Here is a 17,153-nt window from a genome sequence, read left to right on the forward strand (position 1 = left end):
GATTTTTAAAAAAGCATAAAACCAGTGTAGATAAAGATCCATAGTCTGGGTAAAGTTGCACAGATTTAGAATAAAACATTATTTTTCTATTTTCTATTATTTTACCTGTACTAGCTGAATTAAGTACTGAGAAAGCTTGTCATCTGTTAAGTATTTTTCCAAGCATCGAACAGCAAAACCTCGAACCATAGGATCTGGGTAGTTACAATCCAGAAGCTCCATTGCCTGTTCAGGTTTGATTGGGGGCCAATCTTTCACTAAGCAGTACATCTGTTATGAGAAAGACAATAAATTATATTTAAAAAGCATAAGATAGTTGTGAGTGAACCCTGTAAAAATTGTCTTAATTTCTTAACTTAAAATTAGTTTAGATAAGAGCCCTCCTTATGAATTCAGTGCTTTAAATGTTCAATTCTAATTAATTTTATCAGTAAAAGCAGTTTGAATGGTATTTTTCTCCACTATATTACCACTATTAATATAAACATAGTTTATTTCACCTCTTACATTTATGTAGACTTTTTGAGAGAAAACAATTTAAACAACATACCAATTTTATACAACAGTTATTCTGTAATCTCAAACATGCATTTACCTGAGCTACTTCATCTCTAGAATTCCATTTAACAGACAGAAGCAGTTTGGGTAGAATTTCAGGGATAGTTACACAATAGTGTCTGTGTAGAAAAGACAAAACACAAGAAACATTCTTGCATGTTATTCAAAAGGCCTAGATATCTAAATCTTCAACTATTAAGAAGAAGTTCTAAACACTTTTAAAACTTACCATGACAGTCTTTTTTAAAATCAAAAGAAATTGGTGTTTAGCACTATAGTTGCATATATATGTACATATACCGTTATAATGTCAAGGAAGACAAAAGAAAAATCCAAATGGAAGACAAATACTCAGAAAAAATTATGACTATTTTATAACACTCTTTATATAGCTCTTTTCATTTACCTACTTATGCAACAGAAGCCATGCAAAGAGTCACCATTTCTATTGTAGTCACTGGACAAAAATTATGTTTATTGGACTTTCTGCAGAAATGCACTGCAACTGTTTTATTTAAATAAACCACCGTATGCTTTCCAAGTAGTGGGATAATTTCTTCATAAGTGAAAATAAAGCACTGCACTATTACTTTGAGGAAGTGTAAGAAAAAAAATGGAAGGAGCACCTTAAAACTGAAATATCTAGACCAACTAAATCACAACTAAATCACATCTAAAACTATAAGGTAGCTTTTTTGGATCTTGAATTTCATTAAGAAAAAAACCTCCAAAAACCAAATCCTAAAAAAAAGGCCATCAGGGATTTAGAATTTTAAAAAAGCTTTCAGGGCTTTAAGATGCAAGCTTAGTACCAATGGAGCATGGTTTGCTAGAAATACTGATCCTTATCCACAGCTTTAAAAAGAGTAATATTTATAATAAAAAAAGTCATGTAAATTACACTTTATGTATTTTAACAGGTATGACAAAACCTGCAAGATAAGCCAAAATCAGTTCTTTCTCCTGTTTAACAGAAGAAATAGGGAATTTCCATCTTAACATTTACCTGTGGCTCCACAGGAAATCTTTCTCTTGCTCAGTGATTTCAGAGAGAGGATCTCGGGTACAAATTGCTCGGAGCTGTTCTTTATCATTTTCTCTTAATTCATTGTCTCTAGCTAGTCTGTTACTCTGTAAAACAAAGTAATATCTTATATGATTTTCTTTGCCGTATTTTCCCCTGGATTCATGAGTGATCTACAAAAAAAGAAAATTGCCAGTAACTTTCCATTGCTTATTAACTGTTGTGAAACAGTTTATTCTCATCACAAGACTTTATTTCAGGGAGAGGAAAGAACCAACTTAAGGCAGTATTTATGGAACAAATCCAGTATCTTACTAACATTACCACCAATCACAGAATAGTAACTGCCAAAGTTGTCAAGGATAAGCCCAGACCAGGATACTAGGGGGTAGCAGTGAATAACTGACTTCTCTTACTGATGAGGCCTCTTCCTAGTACTCTATTAACTAATCTGCTCATGTTTCTGGAATAAAAACAAACAATAGTAAAATAATAGAATAAAAATGTAAACTCTTTCATAAAATTTATTTTATTCCTAATCTTTGCTTGAGTATATCACTGCAAGGCTTTCAAATTTCACAAGTAAAAATAGGAGAAAAAAGGAAAAGAAACACCCTTATTAAAACACTGAACATTAAATGTTCAGACTAAAATGAAATCACCATAACTTTTGATATAATTCCAAGATTCCAAGTAATGTATTTATTTCCTTTAAATACAGATATATTAACTGCATAATGAGTAATTCTGAATTTATATGAATTTATTATGAAAACAAATATACATCCCTTAGAATGGGTTACACATATCCCCAATGGCTAAAAGTGAAAGCAGGCATTCATGCTACTTGGCTTTTATCAACAAGATTTGTTAACATATTAACATTTAAATATTGTTTTTATACAATAGTGTACAGAAATATCATTGGCCCATGTCCATCAACAAATATTAAAACACATACTGCGTGCCTTGTTTTGTTCTTCCTACTAGGGGGTCTTAAATAGTAAAAGAACCTGCACTAAGAGAGCCTCCATTATAGTGAAAAAATTCAATGAGCAAATAAGAAAAATATTCGAGAGTTAATACACTCTGGGTGATGTAATGGAGAATGACTGAGTGGGCACTTCACACTGTGTGTTTGGAAATGGCCTCTGAGAAGGGAATATTTAGTTTGTGATCCAAATGACAAGAACCATCCACAATTAGATCAAGGAAAACACATCTGCTAATGGAGGAAACAGTGAAAGTGACCCAAGGAGAGAAGGAGTTTGGCATGAGAGGGGAACAGGAAGATGTGTGAGCCGGAAGTCTAGTAGATGACGGGGAGGAGAGATAGGAGGTCATGTTCAGGGCATGTAAAACTTGTAGGTCAAGATGAAAGGTCTGGATTTTTTTTTTTTTTTTAGAAAGCTATTTATTTATTTATTCATTTATTTTTTCCTTAAATAGCTTATTGTCAAGTTGATTTCCATATAACACCCAGTGCTCATCACAACAAGTGCCCTCCTCCATGCCCATCTNGCCAGATTTCATTCTTTGAGAAAGCTATTTAAAGGATGAATATCATGATTTGATTTGTTTCATAGAGATTATTCTGGTTGCTCTGTGGACTGAGGAAGACCATTTATTTATAAAAAATTTTTTTAAAAAACATTTATTGTTGTGAGATGTAGAGAGAGACAGAGCATGAGTGGGGGAGGGAGACACAGAATCCAAAGCAGGTTCTAGGCTCTGAGCTGTCAGCACAGAGCCTGATGCAGGGCTTGAACCCATGAATAGTGAGATCATGGCCTGAGCCAAAGTTGGACACTTAACTGACTGAACTACCCTGGCGCCCCTGAGGAAGACCATTTAGAAGGCCATTACAATACTCCAGGTAAGAGATAATAAATACTTAACCCTCAATTCACAAAGAAAAGTGGTCATTGTCACTTATCATTTTCATTTATCATCTTTGTCCAACTGACTCAATATTATTGGCTTATTTTTGTTTTTATTTTTAATACAAAATAAAGAATAAACAACTGTGAAAAAACTATGTGAAAAACAGTTTTATTAGACATCTTATTAAGAATTTAAAAACAGTAGCGGTGCCTGTGTGACTCAGTCAGTTGAGTGTCTGTCCGACTGTGGCTCAGGTCATTATCTAACAACTTGTGGGTTTGAGCCCTGCATCAGGGTCTGTGTTGACAACTCAGAGCCTGAAGCCTGCTTCAGAGTCTATGTCTCCCTCTCTCTCCACCCCTTCCTCCCTCGCTCACTCTCTCAAAATAAACAAACATTAAAAAAAGAAAGAATTTAAACACAGTAGAACCAAATCCATAATCCAAATGGGCAACATAATTTGAATGCCACTGGCTAAGGAGCGAGTGACATCTAGATGACAGCTCATGAACTGTCAAGCAACGGCCTGGAACATACACAGTTTATCAGTATATACTGATTCCTGATTTCAAATACATAGCTATTAAGTTCTAGCTTATCATTACTTCTGGTTTTTCTTCTTGTACTTGAATTGTCAAAATGTATTACTTTTGAAACTCAGATAGTAACCCAAGAAATTTAAAAATTTCTACATCACCTTTTTCCTTCAATCATCTTTGTATACACATTTGCCTGTGATGTTTCTTCACTTAAAAAGTGTATCAAGTAAATTTTAGTGAACAACATCATTAAAACTGGAAGAAGGATAAGGCATGGTCCAGGTTCTTGCAAAAAAATACTGTGTGCTGAGGTTATTCCTGTTGAATGACTGAGTATGAATATCACATTTCCTTTTCGTTCTTGGAAATATGTTGTTCACTCACCATTTCGTAAGTTTGAGAAAATTCATCTATGATACTCTCACCTGATGTTTTACCTATATGATGAACTGACCGTCATTATTAGAGACTGGAGTAGTGGTTCTCAAGTGGGGTGAATCTGTCCCCTCTACCTCTTAGGACCTTTGGTATCATTTGTATCTTAGATTTATAAAAATTTTCAACAGACCCAATGGTAACTGAAAAACTAATTCTCTTATGAAAATAAATACATTTTTTCCTTTAAAGAAAAAATTTTTCCCAGAAAGAAAAAAGTCATAAAATATCAGTCCTTACAAAGAGTTAGAACTGCTCAAAAAACAAAACAAAACAAACATCAAAAGCTAACTGGCACAACAGACTCTGATGGTAAACTGAATTCAGTGATGAATGTATGAATAAAACAGGAGATAAATCAGTTTGAAAGTAACTTGACTCTGATAATTCAAATGGTTTACAGGCATTGCTAATTGGACAGGACTATGGACATTTCATGGGAATGAATACTCAACAATATTTCAATCCCAATTTCAGAATTAAGGAGTTCCTGGTCAGTTATGGTAGAATAGTTAAGAGTAAGAGGCTCAAGACTTATTAAACAGTGACATAGGAGAAGTTATTTAAACTCCTTAAACCTGTTTCCTTCCTGGTAAAATAGGTATTATAATAGTACCTACCCTCACAGAGACTGCTTTTAAGATTAAATAAGATAAAACGTGAAAAAGTGATTGGTACGGCATTTGGTGTATAGTAAGCACTTGGCAAATGTTAGCAATTATCAACAAGAAATTAAACTGACAAAACAGTGGCTACACTTTTTAAGAAAAAGAATTCCTTTTTTAAAAAAAGTTTATTTATTTTGAGAGTGTGTGTGTACAAGCAGGGGAGGGGCAGAGAGACAGGAAAAGAGAAAATCCCAAGCAGGATCTGCGCTCTCAATCCCATGAACTGTGAAATCATGACCTGAGCTGAAATCAAGAGCTGGATGCTTAATGGATTGAGCCTCCCAAGTGCCCCAATGAATTCCTTTTTAATGTGAAAAAAGTAAATTGTACTTTTAGTATCTGATAGAATTCAGTAATGATTTTAAATTAATTTGTACTTATCAAAACACTTGCTACATATGTCTGAAAGTATACAGGCAGGAAAGTTATGATTATTATTAATCAGCATACAAAGGGATATGTAAACTCCTTACTGAGAACATAGCTATAAACTAATAAAGTTCCTCAGTGCGGGATTCCAGCTGGCCCTGGGTATTGCTGTTACTCAGGTAGGCATATTTCAGGACCTCTTGACCCCATATTCACTGATTGGTTAATGTAAAACCAGGCCAAAGAAAAAGTGATAAATTTGGAAACTAGGGAAAGAGGCAACAAAGAACAAAAATATCTTTTTCTCTTAGCACTACACCTTTGCCCTTGAGATATAAGAGAGAATTAATGGTTCTTTAATCCAGTTATATGGTGGTTCCAAAGCAATGGATGAGACAACTTGATTCATATTTAAGCTCCATTTTATATGTAATCTTTTCTAACGAATCTGGTATGGTGGTAAAGCTATTTCCTCTGCTTCCAAGCTCAACAAGCAACATACTCATACTTTTGTTTCAACTTCAAGGTTACTGTCTCAGAGAAATAAATTCTTTCTTAAATTCAATATATATTACCTTTTTGCCCCCACCCTCCGTAGTCGTTCTTGGAATACTATTGATTTTTCCTTCATAGCACTTAACCATGATTTATAATCTTATATTTCTGCTTTTACCACTTTGATGTCTATTTTTACCATTAGACCACATACACAATGGAGGTCTCTTTAGGTCACAACTTTATTACTCAGTACCTTTCATACAATAAATATAAACATATAGTTTACATTCAATTATTTGTTAAATGAAAGCAGGCTAGGGCTCTGAATAAATTTCAGAAGAGGCAGAGCTGCAGTAAAAGTATTAGCATATGGAGAATGGGATTATATCCCAATACTGTCCCAGAGCCCACAGGAGCTATGCCAGTATAACTAAACCACATGAAACCCTTTCCAAACAAAGAGTATAAACCCAAATCCACAGATTATGGTTGATACGTAAGAGAACTCAGTGATCTGCCTTACCAGTCCTGCATGAGAATAACTGAATCCTGCTTCTCGAGACACAGACCAATTGGCATGCTCTTCAATCACTGACATATCTGGGAACTTTACCACACTGCTGAACCAGTCAAACTCCAACTCTAAGCATGGGGTTTCCTAAAAGAATAAAAGTTATCATATATATTATGCTTGACTGTAATGAAAGAAAAATTCTAATTTATGATAATCAAAAGCTTACTTTATTTGGATTTGACCCAGTAACACCAATAGGGTTCAGCAAATCTTCTAATCCATGAGGTACTGGCCAAAGATTCAAAGCCATTTTTCCAGATACTAGAGTATCTGTGTAATCAAACAAGTTTATATTTCCCCAGGCCAATGGACAGTGTTCCTTAAAAAACACACAGAAATATATTTACTACTCTGTGGATTAAATTATAAAATGCATTTCAAAATACTTTTCTTTCCCGAAAAGGAGAATGATAGTAATGATTAGTCACTACAACAATATCAATAGTAAGCCATAAATTTTCTTGAAAGTATAAGCACTCTCTGTTTTCCCATTTGAAATCACATGTGTTTTTCCTTACTTATGAATAGGTAATACGAACCAAAGCAAGCCGGGCAGATACTGGTATGTCACCATTTAACAGGGATTTGTGTGCAGTCATTTCACATATTTAAAAAATTATATCAGTGTGAACTCAGGAAATACTCATCATAAATAAATTCAGGAAACTCTCCTAAGGTACTCTTAGACACATTTATTTATTAAAAATTTTAAAATATTGGTCAATTTTTTAAGTAAGAAAAAATTCATTTCTTGATAAAAATTCAAATCAGCGGTTATAATCTGGAGTTTTTAGAAGTAAATATAATTATTCCTTCTGAAATACTTTACCTCTTTAGCACCCTTTCGGCCTTTAACAGAACAAATGGAAAGGCAAAGTCGAGCAGCACGAGGAAGATCAGGAATGTATATATCGTAATTTAGCCATTCATTCCACCTATATAAAATATTAAAGGAAAAAATAGTTTACCAAAAAAGGCTTTATCCAGAGTATATAAGCACCCTACAAATCATCAAGAGAAATCAAATGAAAAACAGGCTGGAAATCAACTGGAACAGACACACTTCACAGTTCACAAGGTCATATCCAAATGGCCAATAAACATAAAAAAAAGTAGTCCATATTATTTATTATCCAGAAAATGCAAAATAAAACATCACTATACAAGGGATTAACTAAAACTATAAAGGCTGATGATACCAACGATGATACCAAGAGATAAAAGGATGTGTAGTAACATCCTTTTCTTGTTCCTGAACTTAGGGAGAAAGACATCAATTTTTTACCATTGACTATGATGTTAACTGTAGGTTTTCTATAGATGGCCTTTATTATGTTGAGGTAAGTACCCTCTAAGCCTATTTTGTTGAGAGTTTTTATCATGAATGGATGTTGTGCTTTCTCAAATGGTTTTTCTGAATCTGTTAAGATGATCATACGGTTATTATCCTTTCTCTTAATGATGTGAGGTATCACACTGATTGATTTGCAACTCCTGAACCCTTGCATCCCGGGAATAAATCTCACTTGATTGTGGTGAATGTTTTTTTTTTTTTAGGTTTCTTTCTGAGATAGAGACAGAGAGACAGGGTGACAGAGAGAGAGAGGAGAGAGAATCCAAGCAGGCTCTGTACCACCTGAACCCAGGAACCACAAGACCATGACTTTGAACCGAAATCAAGAGTTGGACACTTAATTCACTGAGCCACCCAGGTGCCCTGCCCCAGTCAATGATTTTTTTAAAATGTATTGTTGGATTCGGTTTGGTGATAATTTGTTCAGGATTTTTTGCACCTGTGGTAATCAGAGACACCGGCCTATTGTTCTAAAGTAGGAAATTCTTCAAGAAAAGATAATCAAATGAAAGTCCTTTCTAAATAGTTAACTTACTAAAATTTTGAGCTTTTAATCTTATATTATTAAACAAATTTACCTTTCACTTTTTTTTTTTTAATATTTTTTATTTATTTCTAGGAGAGAGAGAGAGAGAGCGTGAGCAGAGGAGGGTCAGAGAGAGAGGGAGTCACAGACTGAAACAGGCTCCAGGCTCTGAGCTGGCAGTCAGCACAGAGCCCGATGCGGGGCTCGAACCCACGAACCGCGAGATCATGACCTAAGTGAAAGTCGGACGCTTAACCGACTAAGCCACCCAGGCGCCCCTACCTTTCACTTTTATAAAACTAGTTTACTTTTGGTACTTGGAACAACTAGGATAGATCAACCTAATATTATTTTGAGGTCTTTGCTTGGGGCTTGCTGAACTTCCTAGATTGGTTACAGCTTTCACAAAATTTAGAAAATTTTTGGCCCTTATTTCCTCAAATATTGTTTTTCTCTTCCTTGTACAACCACCCTACCCAACCTGTGACAGACATGCAGTGTGGATGGGAAATAAACTTTTGTTGTTATAACAAAAATTGAAAAGATCCTTTGTTTGTTTTACAGCATAATCTAACTTAAATGATGTGCCTTCTGACTGACAATTGTTCAGATAGGGCAAGGAACTATTTCACTTCCTCCTGGAAGAGAAGGCTATCATCTCTTTGTACATCACCTAAGCCTTAGAATGATGGCCACATCCAGCAACTGAATTAAGTATAAAACTGAATTTCTTGACTCTCCTAGAATTCAATCTAAATTTATTATAAATTTTACTTCTTGATGTTTTACTAGTTGTCTTTATTGCTTGTCTATAAAAATCCATCTTTAATCTTTAATAACAATTTGAGTGCTCTTAAAATATTTCTATTATATTCATGGGTAGATTTTAAATTCCCAAATGATTCCACAAAGAGCCAAAGAAATGGCAGGATGGCAAATTGTTGGATTATATTACCTTTTATTTCTTCATTATACCTAGGCAGTAACCATTTAAAATGTTCCTTAAAACTTCCCCTCCCTCTAAGAAACTGATTTGTTCCCAACGCCTCTTCATTTGAATGTCATAAACACCTATTCCTGTGAGGGATGTGAGTGCCTCAGAGTAGTCTGGCTCTGCAGTTGTCGGCCAACTCTCACTTCTTCTTAATGTAAATGGAAATGGAGAGAAGAATAAAATGCTAGGTTTACTTAGCATTTAGATCTAATGTGGGGAATCATGATGGCACAAAATGTAACCATATTGTTTTCTATTTGATATAATGGAAAGAGAGAATCAGAAAAGTCTTTCACATAAAATTTTACAGAGAATCCATAAAATGATCCTGTGATTGATACTCATTTGACCGAAAGACCTTATGCTCTATATGTAAATGTCTGGTAATTTATATGACTTGTATAAAACTAATGATGCCAAAAAATTAAATGCTTCTTGTATTGATTACATTGCTAAACACTAACATGGCTTTTGAAAATATAAATCCAAACACTTCCTTACCTGGGATTGGAACAAGGTACTCTTTGAGTGTTCACATTATCACATAAGGGTTCTCCTCCATGATAGATACCTGTTCGAACATAGATCTTAAAAAGAAAAAGAAAGTATGTGTATACAGATACATACAAACATAATACACACATGCACAGACACTACAGAATGAATATTAAACAATAATAAAATAATGTAGCTGATACAAATGAAGAATCCATTGGAAGTTTCTGTTCAGATGTAACTTTTCTGTTCTCCCTTTCTTCACATATATACTAAGTTAATACTGATGCCAAACAAAATGTGTTGCTGCCTTTAGGGGGATATCAGACTATTAAAAATCAATATAGGCTCACAATCTTTTTAGGCCAGGTATGTAATTCAGAGTTTTTCATATTTTAGGAAGATAAATTAGTACATATACTAAATATTACTTCATATTCTTAGCAGTTGGAACAGCACTCCATAAAGACATTAATATTTCTGCAACAAATCACATTAATATTTATACTAAATGGGATAAAAAAGACTATAAAAATTCCTGTTTCAGGTTGGGTCAGGTTTTGCTGCCAAATGAATTCTGTAAACACTTGGCTTTAAGAACTTAGATTTAGGGAAATTAGAATTATTGGAGTATTAGAATTATGGATATTAGAATTACAGAAAAAGGACTGTATGCTGTGCGATAGCTGAGGCAGAGGAGCGGACTGCAGCTCTTTGAAAACACAGTGCAGGTCAACAGATTATTACATATAGTTCAGTAAAAAAAGTTTATATAAAATAATTTATATAATAAGCATCAACACTTGACTTCACCTTGTCGATGTCTCTAATATTTACATTCACATAGGTTGCACAAAGGATTTTTATTCTGAGTGCACTATTTATAACCCAAAGGGATTTTGTAGATGTTTCTCCATTCATATACGGTGTAGCTGTGGAGATGCGTCTGGAATAAGATGGCATCGTGAAACAGTCCATTGGCAGTTGGGAGTAAAGGCTTTCTTTAGCCATCAGCATCAAATTGGGCATCCTCCCAAGCATTATACAACTTCTTATGTACTGTAAAGGATGAAGACAGGAGGGGAGAAGCCATTTCTTACAAGGTGTTTCATTTTAAAAGCAGCATGTAAACAAACAAAGAAAATTAAAAACAATGATCAGAGGATATTCATTATGAAGACATTGTTTATATCTTTTTTTTAATGAGTATTAAAAAAATTTTTTTTAATGTTTTATTTATTTCTGAGAGAGAGAGAGACAGCGTGAGCAGGGGAGGGTCAGAGAGACAGGGAGACACAGAATCTGAAACAGGCTCCAGGCTCTGAGCTAGCTGTCAGCACAGAGCCTGATGTGGGACTCGAACCCACGAACCATGAGATCATGACCTAAACCGAAGTCGGACGGTTAACTGACTGAGCCACCCAGGTGCCCCTATATCTTTTTTTTAAGTTTTATTTATTTAAGTAATCTCTACACTCAACATGGGGCTCAAACTCATAACTCCGAGATCAAAAGTCACATGCCTTTCTAACAGAGCATGTGGTGCCCCAACACTGTTTATACTGCAATAAACAATTTAGTCATAAAGTGTCTATATCATGCTATATCTATAGTCATACCTCAAATATCATATATATAAAACCTAAAGGAAAAAAGCATCTGTTCTCTCAAGCACATCATCTATCTCTCAAATTAAATAACAGTATTAAAAATAAACTTATGAATACTATTAATATTAATCATTGAATTTTCAAAAAGTATGTCCTAAAAATACAGATACTCATCTCCAATTTTTAAATTTAAAATTAAGTATTTTTGAAGTTTGTTACTTACCTTATACTGACTCAGAGGATATTTTTCAAGGAAGTATTCATCACATCCACACACTTTTAAAATATACTTGCCCTGATATTCTAAAACACAGAGTTTTAGTTGTTCAGATGACAGCAACATACTTCGAGTTTTTTTCCTGATTGCTTCAGCAATTACTTGTTCTGGCACACAGTCATGGTTGATTTTCAGAGTATACTTCTGCTTGTCATTATTTGGAGAAACTATTACCCAAATCACCACTATTATTTGCCCTGTAACAGGAAAACATTATTAGATGCAATCGCCATATATTTTTCATTTTTTAAGAAACAAATTTCAAAAAGAATGAACTACCATTATTCTAATCAAAATAGGAAATGACTTATAATCAAACTAATTAAATACAGGTAAATATCAGTAGAAACCACAAATCTTCAAATATGATAGGGCTGCCAGACCGTGCCCAGATCTCATGTTTCATGGCAAACACCCAGAACTGTGACTAGTGTGTCACAAGTCCTTGAGGCCATGCTAATTTCCATTCTAAACTTCATGACATACTTAATGAATACAACCCCTGTGAAAAGTGACTTATGATGGTAGCAAAGGTTCAAAAGTACTTAAAATAGAAGACTTTCTGGCAACTATGGGAATGAATCATGGAGACGTAAAGAAAATGCTGAATCATAATAAAAGAAAAGATGGCAGAGGAAGGGAAAGAATATGAATTTTTTTAATGTTTTCCTTTTAAAATCAGTTAAGCTGGGAGGAAGGTGGATGATGATGAAAATGGAAAAGATTTAAACTATGGTAGAGTGGTCTGGAAGTTCACAATATAGTTCTCTCAACTTTTCTGTAGGTTGGAAAATTTTCATAAAGAATGTTGGAAAAAAATGAAAAGAGAATTCCATTAAAAATATTTTTTTTAATGTTTATTTTTGAGAGAGAGAAACAGAAAGAGCATGGGCAGGGGGCGGAGGGAGAGTGAGAGAGAGAGAGGGAAGCACAGACTCTGAAGCAGGCTACAGGCTCCAAGCTGTCAACACAGAACCTGATGTGGGGCTGGAACTCATGAGCCATGATATCATGATCTGAGCTGAAGCTGGCGCTTAACCAACTAAGCCACACAGGTGGCCCAAAAAGAATTCCATTTTAAAAGGAATACTAAAGTAGAAAAGAATTTCAAATGAAGATCTTATGCTATACTGCATTAAACTACTTTGAATATTTTGGGTGAAATAGTAGTAAGATGTCTACTAACAAAATTTTGTATTTAATAATATGTGAGAGTTAACTTATTCTATAACTTTAAATTGAAGCCTTCACTTTGTTATATTGGAAAATATATATATTTATCTGATACAATGATATTTTCATTTCCCAAACTATAATTTATAAATTTCCATGTTCACTTAATTCTAGAAATTGATACACTAAGTATCAGAGGTCAATCTATATATGTCATTACCAGACTTAATTACTGTATTTACCACTAAAGTTTATTTTTCTTTCTATATATGATAAAAAGTAACAAGAATGTGCAAAGTTTTCCCAACATTTCATAAAGTATTTCTATTTATAATTTCTTTGGTAAAAAGATGATTGACTATAACTGTGTAATAATGAATTTCACAAAGTTCTTTAGTTTTATTCTAAGATACATAATTCACCAAGAGATCACCACCATGTGCACACAATTCATTCAATCAATAAATATTCATTATACACACATGTATTTGGCACTCAGCTATATCTTGTCAGTATAAGCAGTCCCTGCCTTCAAGCAGCTTATCATCTAGATGGGGTAAAAAGACTCTACAAATATATAGACACAGATAGAAATTTTTACTATAGTAACCAATTGTGGTGAATTGACAATTTTCTTACCTTTATCTAGTTTATTATATATGTGCTTTGGCAGTTCCGGTGAAGATTCTACATTTGGAGGATAGACATACATTGCTCTACTATGAGGTGAATTAAGATCCCGAAGATCCACAGCTTCTTTACAAACATTCAGGATATTTCTTCGGAAGTCCTGTACTTCTGGATCTTTAACCATATCAAATTCACACACTGGCATGCCAATAGCAAAACCTTAAAAAAATCACATAAAGAATATGTGCTTAGAAATGGAGACCTTGACAGATTGGGAAGGTCACAATATTGTAAAGAAGTCTCTCTGGGTTTAAAGAGATTTTAATAAATACATATAGTAAAGTAAGAGTTGATAAGGACTCAAATATATTTAACATATAGAACATAATATATTTAGCGATTTGGAGTAGAGGTAGCATCCATGTAGTTGTTTTTAAAGAGTAATACAACAAAAGTGGGATATAACAAATCTAAGCCAACCCTACAAATCATAGTTCTTAAAATAAAATTTATAGGACACTACCAAGGTGATAAAAATAGTTTCTTAGCTAAATAATCAAAAGATTATGATAGATTTGTAATGGTTTTTATTTCAAAATTTATTTGAGGTTACAAAGTTAATTAACTGATTCAGACAAATATTTTAGTAATGAGAAAATAGTTAAGTTTCATAGTTATTTGCTTTCTTAGAATAGGATGACAATGCCATTTAGTAAAGAACTGTATCATACCAATTTCTCGATTGAGGATCTTTTCTTCACGGTTGCCTACTGGCTCAATTACTTTTAAAAAGGGTTGAAAAAGCCGAAGGTCACAAAGTCGTCTTGTTTCATCAAAAAATTCTTCCCTTTCTGCTTCTTGGGTAACACTTACGAAAATGTAAGAAGATTCATCTTGAAGAAGTTGATGGAGAGGATATTTTCTTGCTTCTTTAAATAATTCATGCTTTATAGTTATTAATGTAGCCTCACGGAGGCATTCTAATGTCACTATCATTCCATTTGGTAGTAAACATTCTACTAGGATTCTTGGGGGCATCAAGTGGATGCCCCACAGTTCACCTGATGATGGTCTTGGAGGCATTGTTCTGATCCTTTACAAGTTTTACATATAAAACTATTTTAAGGAATTAGATACGTGGCTGTCCCAAAGCAGAAATCTAAACCAAAGGGAAAAAGAAAACCACATATGTTAAATACAACTATAGATGAGTACATTTATGGTATTACTAAATGTAAAATCTTTTTCTGTAGTTTAAATTGTTAGGGTAAGTATTAATAATTTATCTTAAATATTTTGATGGAGACTGTTGCTCCAAATTAGGCTGAAAGAACTGATTCCAAAGCAGAAATTAGAAGAAAAAAAAAAAAACCCACTTGAATTTAATTATATTTAATAAAATCACTAATTAAAAACATTTTATTTTACTAGATTTTTAAAAAGTCAGGTCTTATCAAGACAGAGCTGAGGCTATCGGAAGAATGAACAGTAAATCGTAACTGAAATTAAAATTCCCATCACATATCATCTTTATCATTTCTATTTTATGGAGCAACAAAATCTGAGCTGGAAAGGATCTTTTAGATCATGGGTCGATTGCTCTGATTTTAAAGATGAGTAAAGGCAAGAGAAGTCAAATCTTCCTTTTCACTCCCTAACTGTACTCTGTGGTAATGGGAAATTACATGGCTTAGTCTTTTTCTTAAGTTAATCTTTGTAATTTCCTTCTTTGTATTGATTATTGTCTAAGTGACTTTTTAGACCATTCTGCTTTTAAAGTATAATTTAGGTATATATTTACTATAATATATAAAGTGTCATCAATTCATTTTCCTTGAGATACGAATATGAGTATCCATCTACTTTATCAAATAACCCACTAATACTTGATTGAAATGAATTGATCTACACACAAATGAGACCCACTGACTCTCTGTTAGTACAATGCTCCAACAGTGTTAAGTACTCATAATATTTTAAAAAAATATTTAGTATTACGATCTGAAGCCCTAATTTTTAAAGATGTCAACCATCTTGGGCATTCTTTAGAAGATACTACAAAACCCACAAAGCACAAGTTCATTTCTTGCTGTTTATGTTTATATTTTCTCTTATTCAGTAAGCTACACTGTAAAGGCATAAAAAAAGGTAGTGTGAGAGACACTAAAGAAATATAAAAGAAATGAAAGTCAGGCTAGAGAAATGAATCAAAGGCCCAGATAACTTAACTATATTAAATTATTCTATCAGGCACTGTGGACAATAGCCATAAATGACACTTTGTTTATCTACTAAAAATGTACTGGTACTGAAAAAAAAAAAAAAAAAGTAACAGGGCTGTTCTACAGGACCATGTTATGTCCTGGGAGTATGATAATGGATAAGATAGACATGGCCCTTGCCCTTACAAGGCAAAGTCAAGCGTGTGATGATTATGTGTTTGTTGGGTATAGGATAAAGTCACAATTAATTAAATTCAGAAGCCTGCCTTTTCTGACTTCTGTATGTCATACCCATCAATACCTAATCCATCAATAAACTTTGTTACTTCTATCCCCTGAATCAGTATACTCCACTACCACTCTCAGTACCCTGGTTCAGGCCACTACTATTTCTTGTCTAGACTGCTAAAGCCTAAATTGTCTCTCTAGGTCTAGGTTTGCCCCCTATAATCCATCTTTCACCTTACAGCCAGTAGGAGCTAGAAAGGGCAATAGGACCTACTTTGGGCAAATATTTCTACTGGTCAGTTGCAAACAAGAGCTTATAGTATGCTTCAGAGTTCTAACACATGAAGGAGGTAAAAAACAGAAATAGAAATTTCAAGCCCTCTCACATCTCTAGAAATTCGAAATCAATTGGAAGACAGTAGAGAATATAAAACTATTTTTAATAGTTGAAAATGTTTCTTCAAATTTATAAAAGAGACCCAAAAAAGTTATAGGATTTAAAATATAATTATTCTATTTCCTATGCTTTTATGAAAATTCATTGGTTACTAAAAAGACCAGATGGATCAATCTGTGTGCATAATTATAGAAGTGACTTAAGCTAAGCTTTTTAAAACATACAAAAAAATTTGAAGAATGTAAGGGAAATGCCAAATGACTACTTTTAAATGATGATCTGCCTGCATAAGAAAGTTCAAATAAAAACAAAACAAAACCACAAACCACACCAAAACAGCAGCTGTGTTTATAGTTTGCTTTGTTGAATGGTGATAACAGGTCCACATTATGGAATCATAGGGGCAGCTATTTTATATAATAAATAAAATCCGAGTCTCATATGTTCCCTAAGAATTAGCAAAAGAGAAGTCTAGTGCAGTGGAGAGATAATGGATTCTAATCATTATCCTACTATGGTATATTTATGGGCAATTAACAACCATTAAATATTCAAGACACACCTTCTTATTAAAAGAATAAATGTGATCGTAGCCATAAAACACTTGGATATCAGAGACAGCAGGCACTGGTTGGAACTACAGTAGTACTAACTAGAAGAGAGAGGATGCTAACTTTCTTATTTGTCTTCTTCTTATG

General features: G+C 33.6%; 1 protein-coding gene across 4 annotated transcripts in view; it reads right to left on the minus strand.

Moving 5' to 3' along the window:
* PIK3CA (phosphatidylinositol-4,5-bisphosphate 3-kinase catalytic subunit alpha) overlaps nt 1-14,761 on the minus strand; it is a 33,146-nt gene extending 18,385 nt beyond the window's left edge. For all 4 annotated transcript variants that reach the window (XR_013336692.1, XR_013336694.1, XR_013336693.1 and 1 more), the window contains exons 1-11: nt 14,340-14,761; nt 13,618-13,827; nt 11,752-12,002; nt 10,732-10,977; nt 9,925-10,010; nt 7,379-7,484; nt 6,716-6,868; nt 6,499-6,633; nt 1,565-1,689; nt 596-677; nt 106-270 (exon numbers count right to left, since the gene is read on the minus strand). Coding sequence is in view for 1 of the 4 variants with exons in the window: in XM_077770583.1 (XP_077626709.1) it covers nt 106-270; nt 596-677; nt 1,565-1,689; nt 6,499-6,633; nt 6,716-6,868; nt 7,379-7,484; nt 9,925-10,010; nt 10,732-10,977; nt 11,752-12,002; nt 13,618-13,827; nt 14,340-14,691 (1,911 nt within the window). In the remaining 3 variants the exon portion in view is untranslated. The remainder of the gene's footprint in view (nt 1-105; nt 271-595; nt 678-1,564; nt 1,690-6,498; nt 6,634-6,715; nt 6,869-7,378; nt 7,485-9,924; nt 10,011-10,731; nt 10,978-11,751; nt 12,003-13,617; nt 13,828-14,339) is intronic.
* Nucleotides 14,762-17,153: the final 2,392 nt, after the last annotated feature.

Source organism: Crocuta crocuta, unplaced genomic scaffold (genome assembly GCF_008692635.1).
Source record: "Crocuta crocuta isolate KB4526 unplaced genomic scaffold, BGI_CrCroc_1.0 scaffold256, whole genome shotgun sequence".
Taxonomy (NCBI): Eukaryota; Metazoa; Chordata; class Mammalia; order Carnivora; family Hyaenidae; genus Crocuta; species Crocuta crocuta.